At 35.5% G+C, this 19,618-nt stretch overlaps 3 protein-coding genes across 3 annotated transcripts in view; 1 reads left to right on the top strand and 2 right to left on the bottom strand.

Moving 5' to 3' along the window:
• The window catches only part of LOC107612126 (protein SOMBRERO), a 4,628-nt gene extending 3,498 nt beyond the window's left edge, over positions 1-1,130 (top strand). The window contains exon 4 of the mRNA XM_016313950.2: positions 349-1,130. Coding sequence (XP_016169436.1) covers positions 349-957 — 609 coding nt within the window. The 3' untranslated portion in view covers positions 958-1,130. The remainder of the gene's footprint in view (positions 1-348) is intronic.
• On the bottom strand, positions 5,362-7,214 carry LOC110265341 (cullin-4-like). The gene is made up of 4 exons (XM_021108295.1): positions 7,038-7,214; positions 6,700-6,822; positions 6,019-6,107; positions 5,362-5,422 (listed from the first exon to the last, which is right to left on the bottom strand). Exons 1-4 carry the CDS (start codon positions 7,170-7,172, stop codon positions 5,362-5,364), a joined length of 408 nt encoding a protein of 135 aa, XP_020963954.1. The 5' UTR covers positions 7,173-7,214.
• LOC107611374 lies at positions 11,743-14,268 on the bottom strand. The gene is made up of 5 exons (XM_016313310.1): positions 13,996-14,268; positions 13,321-13,536; positions 13,120-13,206; positions 12,894-12,995; positions 11,743-12,120 (listed from the first exon to the last, which is right to left on the bottom strand). Exons 1-5 carry the CDS (start codon positions 14,266-14,268, stop codon positions 11,743-11,745), a joined length of 1,056 nt encoding a protein of 351 aa, XP_016168796.1.

Raw genomic sequence — 19,618 nt, 5'->3', positions numbered from 1 at the left:
GTATTTCTCTAATGTTTAAGATGAAATATAATCTTCTGTAAAAAAAATATGTATTATACATAAATATATGATGACTGATTTTGATAATTAATTTAATGTAGATATGACATTTTACCGTACAAATATGGTTTATGCTCATCTTATAACAACAAAATGATTCATTTTATTTGTGTACACAAAAGATAAGTTATATAAATAACTCTTTGTTTTTGAAGTTATTGATATAGCCAATAAGTCATTCTATATTCCTAGTGAAATTTGACATGCTTCAAACAATTAGTGAGTGCTATATACATAAAATGAGAAAATTGAAGTTGCAATAAAAAAATGATTTTGTATGTATTGCAGGAGGATGGGTGGGTGGTGTGCAGGGTTTTCAAGAAGAAAAACCAAAGCAGAGGGTTTCAACAAGAAATTGAAGAAGAGGAACATCATCACTTAGCAGCAGAACATCAACACATGAGAGGAGTAGCAAGCCAACAAGTTCTGGACCCAAAACACCACCACCACTTGCAACATCATCAAGGACTCTATGATAATGATAATGATAATAATTACACCAATAATTTTGATGGATCCATGCACCTTCCACAGTTGTTCAGTCCAGAATCTTCCGTGGCTACCGCGGCGGCGCACACTTCCATGAATGCCATGGACATTCTTGAATGCTCCCAGAACCTTCTAAGGCTCACAACAACAAGTGGATGTGGACTCAATCTCATGCAACAACAACATGGAGAGAGGTTCAATGGTGATTGGTCTTTCTTGGATAAGCTTCTTGCTTCACACCATGGCAGCACCATGGATCATCATCACCATCATCATCATCATAGCAAATGCAACAATAATCTTCATCATCAGCATCCTGCAATTGCTATTGGAACTACTTCATCTCAGAAATTCCCATTTCACCACCTTGGTTGTGACAACCATGATATCATGAAGTTTTCCAAGTAGGGTTGTTATGAAAAATAATAATATAATAATAATCATTATTATGATCATAAGCGATGATGAGGTGAGAATCAGAAACTTCCTTTCTAGTATATGTATTTCAGAGCATCCTCCTGTTTGTTAGGTACTCATTGGAAAAATTCTCCCACTCATTAATATTTATTAGCATTTCTTTATTTTGAGTATCAATTGTGTATAGGTATGTATCTTTGTTATATTTTCAAGCTGCTGTTAAATAATATGATACTATTCATGAATGCTTATTTTTCATGTTGTTGAATACCATGGCGATCTACTTTCTGCATATAAATAGTTCTTTGCGATGTATAATATTTTCGACAAAAAAAAAAATGTTTAGGGGACAACAGTACGTATCGAGCCTAAAACTACTCAAACTTTTTATTTTTCACATTATTAATATTTGTTAAAATATTAGTAGTTATAACAAAATTACATATTAAGTAACATTTATACATAAATATTACTAAATACATTTAATTTTTTAAAAAATGTTACCTATTCTTAATCACTTATTCACTTTCACACGAAACAAGTAAAATTCCTTACTCGTAAAATCAAAATCTCTCACTCCTCACACTTAAATTTCGTTCACGCTTGGAGCATTTGTTTCGATCTCAATATTGTTGGATTTCAATCTCAATCTCACTCTTGTTCGATCTCGATCTTACTCAATCTCGCTCTTACTCGCACTTTGCATCCTTAATCCCTCACTCTACCTCCTCGATTTCACGGTCTTCCTCCTTAGTTTTATCATGATTATTGTAATGCTCTGTACTTCAACCACATGCTACCTCTAATTCACTTAATTCTTCAATTTCTCATCTCAAATTTAAAAGCAAGCTCATCGGTAAGTATACACTCTATCACCTTAAGCCGTACCTCTAGCCGCAAAGCACAGGACGATAATGCATCACGACAGTTTTAAAACTCCATACAATAGTATATAATCAAGAAATATTAAAACTAGAAGGCTGATGAAGGAAAAGATGACCAAAGCTATATAACAATACAGAGAAACAAAGCATGAAGCGTTCACACACAATATCTAAAGTGCGTTGGTACGAAAAGAACAAAACATAATATATAAAACCTTGTAAACAGTTCCAGAATACACAAGGTAGTAGATTAAATAAGCAAATTATATATATATATATATATATATATATAACCAAATGAGAATTAGTCACAGCTTGCGGAGTTTAGGCTGGCTAGTTAAACAAAAGATACATCAGAATTTTAAGTTAAAATCAGCCACGTCCTATCTCTTAAAGGTTCTGAAATACAAGCCTCTAAAGCAACATAATATACAAAAAGGAGAGACTACAAAAGTATAGCCAGTCCGTCCTTCAGACTCTAGAGAAACGAACTGCTCTGATACCATAATGTAACACCCTACCACATAGAGCTTTACGCTTAAGCAGTAAAACAGAGGTGGTGTGGTATTACGACCTCTAAAATAAAACATATACGTATAATACTTGAAAGAATATAATATACGAGGAGTCTTAAAGGATAGGTAAAACAAAATCACAAAATTAAAAGCGCAACGCTCAAGAATAAGGATTACTTGTGTACAAAGAAAGCTAAGGTACACTAACATATATGTGTAAATAATGAGAGTAGAGAGTCAAGATACAAAATATCAAGCTCCAAACTCAGCCTGCGAAACTAAAGTTGGCCNAATCTATAACCTAAAATACATAACAGTAATCCTAGCTCTCCATAAACCTCTATGAGGTACAAAATTAAAACATTTATATACGTAAGGAGAGTTCTATACAGGAGCATATATCTAAACAAAATAAAATATAATATCCCCCAAAAGATCCACTTCGTTGCAGAGAACTCCAGACGCCTAGCGAGGTGCCTCTCGACCTGCATCTGAAAAATACAAATATCTATATGGAATGAGAATTGGGGGTTCTTAGCATGGTAAAGATGCCGCATATATAAGATATAAGGTCCCAAAAAAGTCAAAGGCAATCCTAGAACGCCGACACTCAAATTATAAATCTTAAAGAACTAAAACAGAAACTATAAAATCTGGGTAGTTCTTTAAGGTTCTTAAACTTAACCAAATTCTAACTAAACCCTCAACCATTTCCCCTTCCTCTAACATCCTCCAAAATACCAGTAGATCCACACATACAAACAAAACAGACTAAACAAATATAAGTAGAATACAGATACGGCATGTAGCAAATATAGCAGGTAAGCATAATAATCACATAGGCAAGCCCAATTAATGCATAATTAAACAAAGCACACATATGCATATGATGTATGTATCCTACTAACCGTGAGCTCACGTGTCGGTTATTTTACCAGAATCTGACACACCCAGTAGCTAACTCGGATATCTTCTCTCTGACATGCCTCCACACTCTTAGAATATAGTGCCTATCACACTCTCGGGATATAGTCCCCGTCACACTCATGGGATATAGTGCCCGTCGTATTTCCTAGGACAAAGTGTTCCCACACTCTTGGGATGATATAATGCCCGCCATGCTCTAAGGATATAGTGCCTATCACACTCATAGGATATAGTGTCTGACATACTTTTCAGGGTAAGGTGCTCCCACACTCTTGGAATATAGCTCCCGCCACGCTCTCGGGATATCGTGCCCGTCACATTAATGGGATATAGTGCCCAACACACCTTACAACAGAGAGAAATCCAACATACTAATCATCATCAACCATCCCAATCAGAGTTCAGTTAACATATTCATTATTCATAATCATTCGCATTTATTCATTTAATACCATTATGGCCAAATATTCACCAATTATATAACACTTTCACAATTCTCAACCATGATTCATCATATTTTCAAGCTTTCTTCTCTTCCAAGCTACCATCCCTTCCTAACTTTACCTCATCACTAAGCATACAAGGTTTAAGGGCTAAAAGAGTAAAAATAGAGGTTTAGATGTTCAAAATTACATTGTAAAACATAAAACTCACTTTGCTGATTTCAGGGGTCACGCGTACGCGTTGGCGTGTTTTTCTTGCTCGTGTACGCATGCACCTTGCTTGCGTACGCGAGATATTGAACCCGAAAGGGTTGGTTGCGTCGCGTGCAGGTGGTCGCGTACGCGAGTTCTGTAGAGTGGGTAAAATGTTAAGTGCTGCAAAATTTCAATTTTTGTACCCCAAACTTTCGACGCCCATAACTTTCTCGTTTTAAAATATTTTTCATTCATTCTTCGAACAGTGTAAACTTCACGGACCCAATTTTGATATGAGACAAGGTCGAAAGAATTTGGGTTCGGAAGCCGAGTTATGGCTCGTTGAAATTCGGCCAAAAATCATATTTTCACAAAAATCCTCAACCTCTATTTTACCAAAAATCATAACTCATTTCAAACATTCCAAGCTTACAAACAACATCAAGACATACCAAATCATACCTCATCATCCCTCATTCATATTATGACATCCTTAAGTACAAATTCATCAAGTTTAACTTCAACAAGTTAACACCCAAATCATACAACATAACTCATCATCAATATATGAGCATTCTTAACCCACTACAACTAATCATTATTCATATCAAATATTATCATCATAAATCCATATCATCATCAAACATCATATAGTCTCATCAATTTCATCACTTGACACAATTATCATCAATCATTCAACATACAATCCAACCACACAACTCAACAATGCTAATAATAAGTACTCATATGTTCACAAATCAAATCACCAACCGACTTCAATCCAAACTTATCCTATGGTCATCTAGCCTAAGTTTTCACAAGACATTATATATTAAATACGAGAAACCAAAACTATACCTTGTCCGATTTCCTCATATAACCCAATAACACCTCAAATTCACCGTTTCTCAAGCTTTCAAGGCTTCAACACCTCACTAATAGATTTTTCAGCATAAAATTTCACTCCAAGCTTCTATTTCCTCAATTTGATTCCAACCCACAACCAATTTCAATTTAACATCATAATTACCACTATAATCAACATAGAGCTCATTAACTCAACATCACACAAAGAGGTTGAACACTACAAGAATATGGCCGATTAGCTACAACAAAAAGAGTCGTAAAATCATCGCTAATTTGACACAAAATATAATTTAGGACGGATTAGCTACCGTGTAGCAACTAATACTTTCCTCGCTAATTATAAGTCGCAGATTAGTGAGGCAAATAGAATAGTCACTATTTCATCGGAAAATTTTTTAGCTACCAAATAGATAATCGCAAATCCATCACTAAAGTAAAAGCTAATTCCATAGAAGAAATAGACTAAACAGTAGTCGCTAATTAGCAACAAACTCTACTGCAGCAGACTCATCGCTAAATGCAAGCTAACTTCGTAGACAAAATGGAATGCTTAGTTGACGTTAATTAGCGAGGAATTTCTTCGAACCTAACTTGTCGCAAGTTATCCGCTAATATGATCACAAATCTGTCACATTTTGTAGCAAATCTATAGCTAATCTTTGAAAATCTTTAATCAAATTTGTAAAAATTTTGTCACTAAACAATAGCTATTTTAAACGAGAAAGTAGAGTTATGATGTAGTCGCTAACTTGCTAGGAAATAATATATAATCAATTAGTTATAATACTATCACAAAATATCATCACAATTTCCTTTTAAACTAGTAACAAATCGATAGATATCTCATAAATGTTTTAGTCGCAATAGAGTCTTTAATTTGTCACCATTATCAACAGCAAGTATGTCGCTATACTAAAATAAACCTCATTATTTTTTTTTTATTTTAGTCATTGAACTAAAAAATATCACATACAGAATAAATTAGTTCATCAAAATTATACACGTTTAAAAAAGTTCAAACCATGTTTCAAGAAAGTAAGTATTGAAGCTTAACCTAATAATAACCAAGCATTTGGGCTTGATCAAATGCCTACTCTATCTTTTCAATATCTCAAAATAAGATGACTTAATTAGTAAACTAAGCAAGGAAAAGTGAAAAATACACATCTCGGTACCTCATTTCACATTAAAAATTTAAAAAAAAATGAAAAATGCAAACACCTAAAACTTAGAATATCAATTGCACAAAGAACATGTCCGCCAATTCCACCTTCATTTTCACCAATATTGTCACTTATACTGTGATCAAACTGCAAAAATGTCACGGAAAAATAACATCAGTAAATAACAGCACATCAGTGAATCAAAACCAAAAACAGAATAATAAATTATTTAATCAACAATAAATTAAATGGAAAAAATAGCAGTCATCAGAACAGCAGCGAAGATAAAAAAAAATTAAAATCAAGAACAAAAAATAACAGAACCAATAAATTAAAATCAACAATTAACAAATTCAAAATAAAAATAACAGTAGAAACAACCAACAATGAAGAACAACAAATTAAAAATCAACAACAAAAAATAGCAACAATGAAGAACAACAAATTAAGAACAGAAAATCAAGAACAAACAATAGCAAGAAGCCAAGAACAATAAATAAATAGCAGTGAAGAACAACAAACCATAGCAAGAACAGAGAAAATCAAGAATAGAACAAAATTGTGTTGAATTAATTAATTAATTGATCGATTGATCAATAAAGACCCAATAATCAAGCTAAAGTCAAAATCAAATGAAATCACTATACCCCTAATAATAATCAAGCTAAGTAAGGTGAAAAAAGAAGGGGGGAGGGGGTTGAACACCCAGAAAAATCATGAAGCTGGTAGCAGTCACAACCTTATCAAGAATGGCAGGTATATGGTGTTCAAGAAGTTGCTTTTCTGCTGTGGCTATCAGCGGCTTCCTAGTAATCGCATCCAAGTAGATCAGGCATCTATCATGTTCCTCTTGCAATCTTGTCTACAAAAATGAGTACAAAAAATATCCATTCAGTACATAAACAATGTGATATGCAGGAAGGGTTCAACTATGCAAAGATAACTATTATGCATGATCAGGTATACATACATGGCATGGCAAGATCCAATAGTTAAAGAACTACTTAAAGGAGCACATACAAATACCAACAATTCAAGCTAACAAGATAATAGAAGGGGATAAAGAAAAGGAAGCACCTCCACATGCTTCAAATAATCTGGAACATCTGATTGCTGCATGTATTTCATACCTTGAGCAGCATAAAATTCAGATGTGCATTCAAGAAATGGCTTCTCGAAGCTTTCTGCATATATTCCCAGTGCTGTGAACATCTTCAAAAGATGGTTTAGAAGTGTTCTATCCACTGCTTCACCTAATCCAAAATATCAGACGAACAACAAAAAAATGAAAGTTCCATCACAAAAGGACATTTATGCCCCCCCCAAAATATGATAATTTAGCTAATCTTTTTTTATGGTAAGAGAGATAAATTAATTCATATAACAACAAATAATGGTCATATATAATAAAGATGTATTCTACTGGACCAAATTCATTAAAAAATAATTAACAAACTACTCAAGACAAAACTATTCACAAAATTATCCTTTGTATGTCAACCAGTTACAATGGTTATTGATATATTTTGAAACAGAAAATTAAAAATATTACAAGTATTTTGACAGCACATGCTCCCTCATGATCTCATCAGTGTCAGATCAACTCAGCCCATGCAAGATAATGGCAAGAAGAAACATAAAATCTATGATGACAGCAAATAGAAAAACCAAGGAAATACACTCCCTGCCACCGTCATATATAAAGAGGTCTGACATTCATTTATAAGATTAGGATTGTAACATAAAGATTTACCTTTCACTTTCAATCATTCTTAGAAGACCGGTAACAATTTTGTATTCAACTTCAGGAGATAATGAAAGATGTTAGTGGAAAAGTTGTAAGCACATGTCCCATAAGGACCGTACATTTGTTGTTTGCTTAACATATGTCCTATCTAGATACAAGGCTATACCCCGAATCATCAACATTTGGTCACAAAGATCCTGCCAACATCTCTCAACTAGAGATAGAAAAACAACCAAATTTGGACTTTGTCTAACCAAAGACTGCAAAGCAGTAAATATATGTGCTTCGCATTCCGTTTCAATTCGCTGATAAAGATTTCCAGCCATTTTATATATGCAAAGATCACTGACAGCCTACAGAAGAGTTCACCATAAAATACTAATGAGCTATTTCACCATAAAATTCACAGGGCAAACCCAAGCCAACCCAACTGTAAATAATAAATAATAACAGAATATCTAGGAATACCTGATAAAGCTTTTCCAAATCACAAGAGTCGGGTTGCTTCAAGAATATAGCACAAATAACAGACTTCAATTTTGCCCATGTAACCTCCTCAAAATTTGTGGGCAGTGTTGGCTTACCTTTGAAAGAAAACAGGGACGTATGAATAATAAATTTAGAAGTTGTCCCTTTGTAAAGCTAAATATTCAAACTTATTTACAATACTACTGTGCCAATTTGTTTTCCAAATAAAAACAAGAAATTACAAATATGTTCCGCTTCCACATAAAGAAAACAAGCTTACAGTACCACCATGTGTTACATATACATTCACTATAATTATAACACAACCATAAGAAAATACAAAGAAGTTTAGATGTAGAAGACTAGAAGTTATTGATAGATATCTCTAAATTAAATCCCATGATATCGTATTTTACATTATATAAAGTAAATTTTAATTTTGATGCATTGAGTCTTGCATTTGCATGACCATTCAAGTGAAAAATGCAAGACCGAACCACATTTTCTAATGTGGCAGGATACGATCGAAAGGCAGTTAGTGCATTAAATTGAAATTCTTTCTCTTGGTAGCTATACTACTTAGGGTCCAAAGTTAACCACAAGCAGGGAACGATAATTAATAGGCAAAAGTGAGTGTTTAGGTCTTTGATGAGCGGATAATTTATACGCTTTTTGACATTGTTTTTAGTATGTTTTTAGTAGGATCTAGTTACTTTTAGGGATGTTTTCATTAGTTTTTATGTTAAATTCACATTTCTGGACTTTACTATGAGTTTGTGTGTTTTTCTGTGATTTCAGGTATTTTCTGGCTGAAATTGAGGGACTTGAGCAAAAATCAGATTCAGAGGTTGAAAAAGGACTGCTGATGCTGTTGGATTCTAACCTCCCTGCACTCAAAGTGGATTTTCTGGAGCTACAGAACTCGAAATGGCGCGCTTCCAATTGCGTTGGAAAGTAGATATCCAGGGCTTTCCAGAAATATATAATAGTCCATACTTTGGCCAAGAATTGACGACGTAAACTGGCGTTCAACGCCAGCCTTCTGCCCAAATCTGGAGTCCAGCGCCAGAAAAGGATCCAAAACCAGAGTTGAACGCCCAAACTGGCATAGAAACTGGCGTTCAACTCCACAAATGGCCTCTGCACGTGCTACACTTAAGCTCAGCCCAAACACACACCAAGTGGGCCCCGGAAGTGGATTTATGCATCAATTACTTACTCATGTAAACCCTAGTGACTAGTTTATTATAAATAGGACCTTTTACTATTGTATTAGGTATCTTTAATCATCTTAGGATCTTAGGACCATCTTTGGATGCCTGGTTCTTAGATCTTTTATTATATAATATTCGAAAACTCCATGATTATTTTATATCCGCCTGACTGAGATTTACAAGGTGACCATAGCTTGCTTCATACCAACAATCTCCGTGGGATTCGACCCTTACTCACGTAAGGTATTACTTGGACGACCCAGTGCACTTGCTGGTTAGTTGTATCGAAGTTGTGACAATTATGTATTAAGATCAGAGCACCAAGCTTTGGAGCCATTACCAGGATTTGTTCGAGCCTGGAGATCACAATTTCGTGCACCAGTCTTACGTTAGGAGCTTCCATGTTATGACTAACTCAGTAATTAACTTGTGCGGGTCTATAGACATAAAAATGACCTAAATAAGTACACCTATTGAGCCCATCTTATTGTTTCCCAAAGAAATTGAGGTTAGGAGAATCATCATGTATGCTAGTACAGAATAAATAAAAAGGATGCAATCTTCGTTAAACCATACAATATAGAAAATCCTTCAATAGATGACAACCAAACAGTGAATCACCATGCATGACGGCGCTGGGCACTGGGCGGTGGCTCCTGGCCTCCTGTTGCTGTTGGCTGGGAGAGAGAAAGAAAAAGGGGCTAGGGTTCCGTGGAGTGTAGAGAGAGAAGGGGGGGTTGGGTTCTGGGTGAGTGAAAAGAGAGAAACTGGGGGAGGGTTTATATATTTTTTATTTTTCTCATTTTTTTTAAAATTAAAAACCGGAAAAAACCGTTCGGTTCAAAATAGTTCACCGATTAACCGTCGGTTCGACCGATTTTTTACCAATTTTTAGCCAGACATTTTTGTACTTTAACCAAACCGATTAGATGACCGGTTTCTGATTAATTCGGTTGAACTGGCCGGTCTGGTTTAATTTTTAGAACAATGATTATAACATAACCATAAGAAAATACAAAGAAGTTTAGATGTAAAAGACCAGAAGTTATTGATAGATATCTCTAAATTAATTCCCATGATATCGTATCTTACATTATATAAAGTGAATTTCAATTTTGATGCATTGAGTCTTGCATTTGCATGACCATTCAAGTAGCGCCGATGGCGGAGTAGCAGGAGCACGATAGGAGACGTTGAGTCTCTGACTGTGGGTGTGGGAGACTGATATTCGGCGCAGGAATCATTGAAGAGACAATGTTAAGGAGGGTTAGGTTAGGTCATTTGGGGTTGTTACAAGCATTTGTCTTTCTCTTTCTATGGCGGTGGATGATATGATGAAAGGAAGTTATTATGAGATAATGAGATTTTCAATTTTTAATTTAAAGTACTGTAAAGAGCGCTTATACACAATTTTTTATTTGAAGTAATGGAAAGGGCGCTCATTTGTGCATTTTTAATTTTGAAATTAAACGTTTTTTAAATTAATATAATTTATTTTATTTTTTGAGTTATTAATTTTTTTCTTTTTTTTTAAAAATTTTTATTTTGATTTTTTTCAAAAAAAAATAAATTTAAAAAAATTATAAGATAGATAAATTTTTTTTAATAAACATGAAAAATCTTAATTCACTATTTTTTTGGTTAATCAAACTAAGTCTATAACTATACACTACAGCAGAGGCGGAACTTAGCGGCGCTTTTTCTCCCTTTGGCGGCGGTTTTAAACCGCCGCAAAATAAGTTGCCGGCGACTATGGAGACCGCCCTGGTTATGAGCGCTGGGAGTGAGTTCAGCGGCGGTTTCCAGCAACCGCTGGTATAACCGCCGCAAAATTTGAGTGCCACGATTGTCATCTTGTTTGTCAGCGGTTTTAAAACCGCCGCGAATTAATTCAGTTTTTTCAAGTTTGAATGAATTTTGCGGCTGTGTTATAACCGCCGCATTATAGGATTGGTTTGTGTACATCTTTACAGGCGATTGCGAATCGCCGCAATCCCCAATACAAGTGTCCTATTTTTTTTAGACTTTTTGGCGGTTTAAAACCGCCGCCAAGTTAAGAAAAAAATTAAAAAAAGAAATGTAGAATTTGGGTTTTTATTTATGAAATCACATAAAATTTTCTTAAATATTATCAAGTTTTGTTCCTTGGATTTCTAATTATTTTAGGAGTGATTGTATTCATGGATAAAATCTAAACTTGTGACAAAACCAGAAAAATATCAACAAACAAAAATGTATTTATCAAAATATCAACAAAATAGAATCTCTTGCTAAGAGTTGCATAGTCTACTTAAAAAAAAAGTATGCGTCAATCCAAAATAATTTCAATCCTAAAGTACTATTTTCTACTGTATCATTCCATTGAACACATCCCTGCAGCAATCTCTGGTGGCAGCTCCTCATCCTGCCGTTGAAAAAGATAAATCAATGCACTCTCCATTACCTTTATCCTTTTCTTGTCTGCTGCTGCTTCATCTTCCATCGCCTTCCTTTTCAACTTCTCGGCTTCCAGTTCTGTCTGTAGTTCATTCAGCTTCCTTTGCGTCTCTTCTACTTGGACTCTGTTTATTGACGGTTGCAAATTTGTACCAAAGAGTTGACTAGGAGTCAGTCCAAAACCCACTCCACGCACTCTACCCGGTTTCTCCCTTCCGAAAATCTGAGCAATAGAATCATTTTGAGACAACACTCTAGAAGACTCATCCTGTTGCTCAATCTCCAGAAGTCTTTCCTACAGACATAAAACAAAAATATGGATCTGATTCAAGTACATTCAACTTAATTAAAACTTAAACTGAGTTTATATTTGAGGCACATGATAAGCAAAAGCATGCATAAGGATATACATCTTAAGTGAGAGCAGAGAATACTTTTGAATGGATTGGATTCCAATTCTATCATAAAATCAATTTGAGGAACCACAAGACACCCAAGTACGCTATAGTCTTCATCATTCAGAACTCCTTGGATTCCAAGACTTATACTATTCTTCCTCTATTACTAAACTTGGATTCCAACCTTCTACTGTTCTCTCTCTATTACTAAACTTAATACCTATTACACGCTCTCAGATTATCACTCATTTAAGTAAATATATAAATACATAAATAAATAAATAAAATGGGCAAAGAAATAATTCAATACTAGTATTCTAGTAATATTGATAATTGCTCCTAATCATGTGTTACATATATATTTTGAATCAAATAATTAGAGCTGTTAAAATATTATTATTCATAAAGCACTTAACAAAATTTCTGCCCAAATAAAGAACATTTTCGGTCATACAGTTATTTTGTAAATTAATTGAATCCTTCACATGTAACAACTTTATATCATAGTATAAGCGTTGGAACCAAAAACTTATTTGTAGACATTGAATGAAAAGAAACCCATAACATATTTTCAGCTCAGCACACAAGGAATGGGCAACTAAGATGCACCAAACTATGGATGCATTAGATATCATAATTTTGATGACTAATCATATTAAGCTGTACTTACACCAATTTCTCTTGCCTCATCATTAATATAAGAGTCATCCCTTCTTTTGTGAACCTTGATCCACAACTCTCCTCTATCGACTATCCTTCCTTCTTGTTCTGACTGAAATAACAAAGTTTAATCCATCACCGAAATCCACGCAATCAGGGAGAATGTAGACACAGAGATAGTCCAATGAGTGAATTATGCATGACAGTACAAAACCAAAGAGTGAAAAAATAAGTACACTACCTCTTCTTCCCTCCGCCGAGCCAGGCTTTTCAAACCGCCAGTGTGGGTATACAGTTGTTTTGATCGATTTATCGCATTTTTCCTGCACTTTTGTTATTGGACCATCAGAGATAAACATGGATTAGAAACTGTTTTAAAAAAGACACAATGCAAAGGTGATTGTACTATATTATACCAACATTAATACTATTTTTACCTTTGTCTCAGGTTTGGCGCGATAATCAAGGTACCATCTCCAGTGATCTAGATCAATTTCCGGCGGACGGTTCTCGATATTTTCTTCAGTCGACAATGTTAGGTCGTAGCAATCATCATACAACCTCAGCCTCGTATCTTTCCAGGACTTTCCCATACTTTTCAAAATATTTTTTCTTATAACTCCTTCACTATCTTCATCAAACTGAAAGATTTGCTGCATAAATGACACGATTTGTTAAAAATATTTGCTGGAATATTTCCTGGTCAAGGAGTTGGTCAAAGGTAGCCACCCATTACAAAAACATCTTTTAGCAATAAAGGATAAATCGCTTAAGCTGCACCAACCGACGTGAACCCAAAAAAATGGAGTAAAAGATATCTATTGACTCAAATATAATACTGATTAAAAATGGGCACAAGGCATTGAAAATTGTATAATGTCATTAACAGCAATCCATAAGCCAACAAATTAAAAAGAAAATATGCCAACTCAGCTCTTAAGAGTACACACAGGTTTGTGAATAAAATCGGTGCATTCATGAACATTTCATATACAAACACTTTTTGTTATAGTTAAGTTGTTTTTAATTTAAGAATAAATTAAAAATTCCTAAAATAATCAATTCTAATCATGAATAAGCAGATCTAACTTAGAACGGATATAAACTCTTACCTTGACACATTCGTTATAGACTTTGTCTTTAGTGGTAACATGACGCCAACTTTCCTCACAGATAGGAAATTTTCCGTAGTTAGATCCCAGCATACCAAGAATGTCACTCAACAGTCCAGCTTCATCTCCAATTGCTTGCTTTTCATTGTTGAACCTAAGCATGATCCTTCTACCATTGGGCCGTTCCATAGTCTCCCTCACACTCAATTTAGCCGGTTTGATTGTGCCATTGGAATCTACAAGCCAATTATAAACCTTTATATATGTCTCCATTTTTTACTGTATGCACGAAGAAAAATAAATAACACATACTCTAGCATAAATTGAGCAATTTAAATCTAATAGATACATTACCGATGATCTTAACCATCTAATACTCTGTGGTCTTCCGTCCTTTGCGACTCTGAGCTCTAGAAGTAACAAAGAGGTCGTCAACTTCTTGATCAATAGAATCCACCTCATGAGCATTGGCTTCCAAGTGTATGTGTCCCGGCTCCGAGTTCTGAATGCTATAAGTGCTCGTCTGTGGAGCAGGCCTTGGTTTACTGCGCGGTGGATGGAACGGGCGTACGGTTGTATGGACACTACCACAGCTTGCTGGGGGAATTTCAGAGTCATCTTGGTGGAGAGTCAAAGCCGGAGACGGAGCCGAAGCCTGAGCCTGAGCCTTTTGAGATTGCTGGAATGCTGGTCTTGATTTAGCTTTTTTTGTAAACCGGCCTTTTCTAGCCATCTTAAATTCATAATAACATGATGCAGGCAACAAATCATCACATTAACTGCAAAACAAAATAATGCGGGTAAATTTTGTTTATATAAACTTAAAAAAAAATTAACTTGTATACAATGCGAGGAGTTAATCAGCACAAGACATGGTTCTAAGCTAAAATACTCTACTTGTTCTTTATAAGGGACAATAAACCGAAAAGATGAGGAAAAAAAAGCATATCAATCCCTGTAAGAGTTGTCATGCATTTACTCCATGGTAGGTAGTGGCAACTCAAATTAATTCAAAATCGTAGGTAATCATACATGGAATTGGATAAAAAACCCCAACTTTGTCAAGAAAAAAACTTTTGTGCAGAAGACAGAGGAGCATTGTTAGCACGATCGATACATGCAAGAGTTTCATTGACTGTAACTCAACAAATCCTACTCACATTTCATTACTGCGAATAGAACGAAACCTCGGGCCTTACCGGTGAAGAGTGGACAGGCCAGCAGCAGGCCGGAATCGACGTTGAGCGATGGCGCAGAGACGGCGACTTGACAAGTAGCTTGTGTTTGAGGAGAGTGTATAAGGATTGTGGGGCGCTGATGCTTGCTTCAAATTATATATATATAAGCATTATTGATAACATATATAAATATAATAAACGACTGATGACATAGCAAAACTAGAGCAGCTTTATTCATAACCATTAATCAAATTAAAAAATATAAGCTAAGATGCCATCCTCAATTACAAATAAAAATAACCTATGCTATGCCAAATTTATTGGCTATCTAAGTAGAATGAAAACCAATAAGATAGATCCAAATCAATTGAATAAGATGCTAATCCTATTTCTACTAAAACACAATTCAACGACACATTGACTGATCAAGTATATTATTGATAACTCTTAAAATGAATGAGAGAATGAGATAGTGGTCAACGGCCTGCTAATAAAAAGGTCAAAATAACAAAGCGCACCCAAATTACCTATATATTTTTAAAATAGTCTTATTTTAAAAATAAACAAAGCTAAAATCAAATAAATGATATAGCAATCTAAACCACTAGTTTTACAACTGTTTAGCACGCTATGTTATATTATCTCAGTAATTAACTCATTTTAGCTGAAGAAAACTGTAAAACCGAAAGCATAGATGAAGTTGATCAAGATAAACATGTGTTTTGTTGGAAGTAACTATGTAACCCCCACTTAATAATAAATTGAATGCCTGTGCTCATTTTGAAAATTTTTCTTCATTTCTTTTTTCTACAAGAGTATTAACTTTTTCATTGACATTACGGAAAACAAAACATTGGGTACCCTGTTATAACCCTCTCCATGTTGGTAAAATCACTAAAAGAAGCCATTACCAAGTTCTGAAATAAGCTACCTCGTGAAGTTGAACACCATCTGAATACTAGAAAATTGTTCAAGGTTATTACTAACAAAACTTCATTCTTATGCTGTCATGAGACCTGAATTCTAAAACCTTAACATGTGAGACATTTGACAGCATCAAGTTAATTGTCATCAACTGAGGTTTATATACGGCTTATAATAATAATAATCGTGTCTCACCATATGGCAGTAATAATAATATGGTTTCACCAAAGTGGAGAAATAAGAAACTAGGAGACCAATGGCCTTCTATGTAGCATAATAACAATCCAAGGTAATGTAGAAAATAGTTATAAAGTCAAGATAAATTTCAACCAATACGACCTGGCTACCCTGTACAACCTAGACCGCAATTCTTCATCTAAACTACATATCCTCAAGGTTTCAAGTATTTAGTAGCCCACATAGCCAAGTGCCACGCATTCCTCTTCTCAGGTGACATTCCACAATAAGGATATTCATTCTCTTCTGGCGTCAAATTCAGGTCATGTGACAACATGGAAGCCTAGGGTCCATCAGCATCTTCGGCATCAGAGCTATCGGAAGCTAAGGGACAACATCCTCCCCCTCCAATGAATCTGGAACCACCTCTCCCAGTTCTTCAGACTCCTTTTGAATATTCTCTCGATACATTCTTGATAGTTGCAAGGTAGCCAAGCAAGCCCGGATTAGAAGGATTTAGTGTGTGAATTGCGTAATAAAAAATCTCAACATCTCGAGTCAATTGCAACTTTAGTCAGGCAACAATGGGATTATTATTAGTGAAGGCACATGATTAAAGATAGGAAAAAAATAAAAAACAAATAATAAGTAAAATAAGAGTGTTAATCCAATTATTAAAGTCAGCCAAAAAAATTCAAACCAGACAAATTATAACAGCATGCTTTGCATGGGTTGGAACTTGGAAGAAACACGATAATAAGAGTAGCAGCTAATGTACTGCTTTGAATAATGTGCAATGTTGGGTTTATGCCAAGGGTCACTGCCATAATTTTCTGAGGTGAGTTCTTTAGGGTGTATCTATTGGTTGAAATCATGAAAAGGAAGGGAAGACAGTGAGGGGGCTAGGAGCGTGAAATTCAGCAGATGTTATTCATGAAACCATTCATCTTCTCCCTTCCCTTCCCTTCCAACATCCTAACTCTCAGAGGAACACTTACAAAGTTATTTATTTCAAATAAGACTAACGTGTGACTTAATTAAGTATGCAACTTCACTAGGCCGAAGGCGTACAGATATGCTACATATTGGGATTATCTCCCTATGCAACTTAACTAGGCAGAAAGATTACAAAAAATTAAGAACAAAAAGACCGAACTATATTATGATGTACATAAAATTAGTTATCATGAATGTAGATATATATATACATATATAAGTCTGAATTCATATATGTGTTAATTAAATTTTTCGTTCTTGAAATAGTCAAACTCATTGTGGATTAAACATATTCAGATTATATAACTATTATAAAAGCCGAGTCTTTCTTACTGTCCCATAGTCGTTCAAGGCCATGTTCTATGAGTTTGAATTCCTCCCGTGCCGCAATATCTAGTTCAACCACAAGGGAGCTTTCATGGCGTGACTGCAAACATACACAAGTGATTCTAATTTATCACAGTAACAAAATTGAAATCAGAATTTAACTATGTAGTTTTAGAATTTCATGTACGTTTGTTAAATACAAAAGTAAATCATGCTCATTTACCTTCATCTCGTCAAGTATTTCCTGTGAGCATCACGTATCCGTACTTGTTATAAACTGAAACCCAAATTTAGCCCGATACGTACGGTCCCATTGATTCAATTCCTAAAATTTAAGCAGAATCAACTGAATTGGATTTCATCCACAAACATGAAAAAGAAATCGATTATAAATTGGGCAGCAACAATCAAACCTTCATCATTGACCCCAGCGCATGACCAATAGCTTGAGTGAGGTGTCTGTGACCAGAAAAGGCATCCAGCCATGATTGTATACTGGACTCCTTGAACCACAACTGCCTTGCAAATGATGTTGCGTCATCCAACGAATAGAATGGGGACACCTCTATTATCTTCTCTACGAAACAATGGCTGCTGCAAATGAGATAGAAGTCTCGGCACTCTAATTTCCCTGATAGGCCAAAGACATAGAACCATTAGAACAAGGACAATAAAAATATGTGAGTGTAAGAAGACTTGAAGGAGAAGTTACGCCATTGTGAAGAACCAGTTAAATCTAAGAGCTTTATATCAGAAGATAAGTTGTAAAAAAACTAAAATAAGTCGATATAATCATCCCATTGTAGTATTTTTAAAATATGAGCTACATGCTTGATGGACATCTAGTATTTTATGAATCGATGGCCTCATTAGAATCTTCAACCATGTCATTAGTGGATTCCTCTAAATCATCGTCTCTTGTCAGCCGCAAGCCTTCGACATCAAATTCAGGTAAGGTAGTCATAGAAGCCTAGGGGTGAAGGTCGACCTCACAATATTCAAAATCCTCGCCCATGTCAAACAAGTCTCATGGCTTCACATGGAATACTACACTCCAACCGTTGTCCACCTCATCCTCCACGTAGAACACAAGACGCACCTCAGAAGCTAGGATGTACGGCTCATCGTCTTTTCGATCACCGGTGTGAATTGGAGTGGTAAAATTGACACAGGTGTGGCCCAAAACGTCCTGTCGTATGCCTCTGCCCGACGTGGTGTCTGCTCAAAGACATTTGAACAACACTACAGTGAATTGACCGCTGTAATTTAGCTCGATGATGTCCACTAGTCTTCCGTAGTACGAGACACTGCCAGCAGCAACATTGGCATCTCGTTTACTTGCATAACTTCTAGTATCTGAAGTGACATAAACCCCGCTATTCTGTGTTTTCATCCCTTTCTCCCTCGACATGGTTCTAAATTTAAATCCGTTGACATTGTAAGCCTGATAGCGTCTAGCCTGAGCCAAGGGACCACAAGTAAGCCACTGCAACTCGTTCGAATGATTGGTGCTTCCAAATGGGACCTGGCATCGAACCATTAGAGCCAAAAAAGCATCAAAGGGTATTAGGATCTATGGATAGTAACGAATACCTTAGGACTGAACCAGTTGGGAAATTCTCTATGCACAACACTATCTATGTGAGACTGGGATCTGGTTCTACTTCGCCGTTTCCTCTTTGTGATAGCTCTGTACTCACTATGCATACAATAAGTTTGATCAAGTTCAATACTATCACTGCCATATTGGCTGAAGGTATAAATTTAAAACTTAGGCTCTACACTTACTCCAAGAATTTCTCTACAGCGCCGCAATTGACAAGTACATGACAATGTGCTTGAAGCTTTTCGGTTGCTGTTAGAGTAAAAAATGAAGATGCCCCGACCGCCGGGATCATGCTGGCATTCTCGCTCGGCGAAGCATCACTCGGCCGGTCGTCAACACGCGCCGGTCGGTTGATCCTAGTCTCGACATTATCTAGGTATCTTGAACAGAATGTGAGAATCTCCTCAGATAAGTA

The sequence above is a fragment of the Arachis ipaensis genome, chromosome B08, assembly GCF_000816755.2.
Source record: "Arachis ipaensis cultivar K30076 chromosome B08, Araip1.1, whole genome shotgun sequence".
NCBI classification, from domain to species: Eukaryota; Viridiplantae; Streptophyta; class Magnoliopsida; order Fabales; family Fabaceae; genus Arachis; species Arachis ipaensis.
This window is presented reverse-complemented; position numbering and strand designations above follow the sequence as displayed.

Bases quoted from the DNA above. Each gene is read 5' to 3' on its own strand.
- LOC110265341 (XM_021108295.1), bottom strand. From the start codon at position 7,172: ATGTTCACAGCACTGGGAATATATGCAGAAAGCTTCGAGAAGCCATTT. The intron at 6,823-7,037 runs GTGCTTCCTTTT...TCATTTTTGTAG, and splicing joins ATTATTTGAAGCATGTGGAG to ACAAGATTGCAAGAGGAACA. The intron at 5,423-6,018 runs GTGTTTGCATTT...AAAATGTGACAG, and splicing joins ATTGATATTCTAAGTTTTAG to ATTTGTGATCATATTAGCGG.
- LOC107611374 (XM_016313310.1), bottom strand. From the start codon at position 14,268: ATGGAGACATATATAAAGGTTTATAATTGGCTTGTAGATTCCAATGGC. The intron at 13,537-13,995 runs GTAAGAGTTTAT...TCATTTATGCAG, and splicing joins TCTATAACGAATGTGTCAAG to CAAATCTTTCAGTTTGATGA. The intron at 12,121-12,893 runs GTAAGTACAGCT...TTATGTCTGTAG, and splicing joins ATGAGGCAAGAGAAATTGGT to GAAAGACTTCTGGAGATTGA.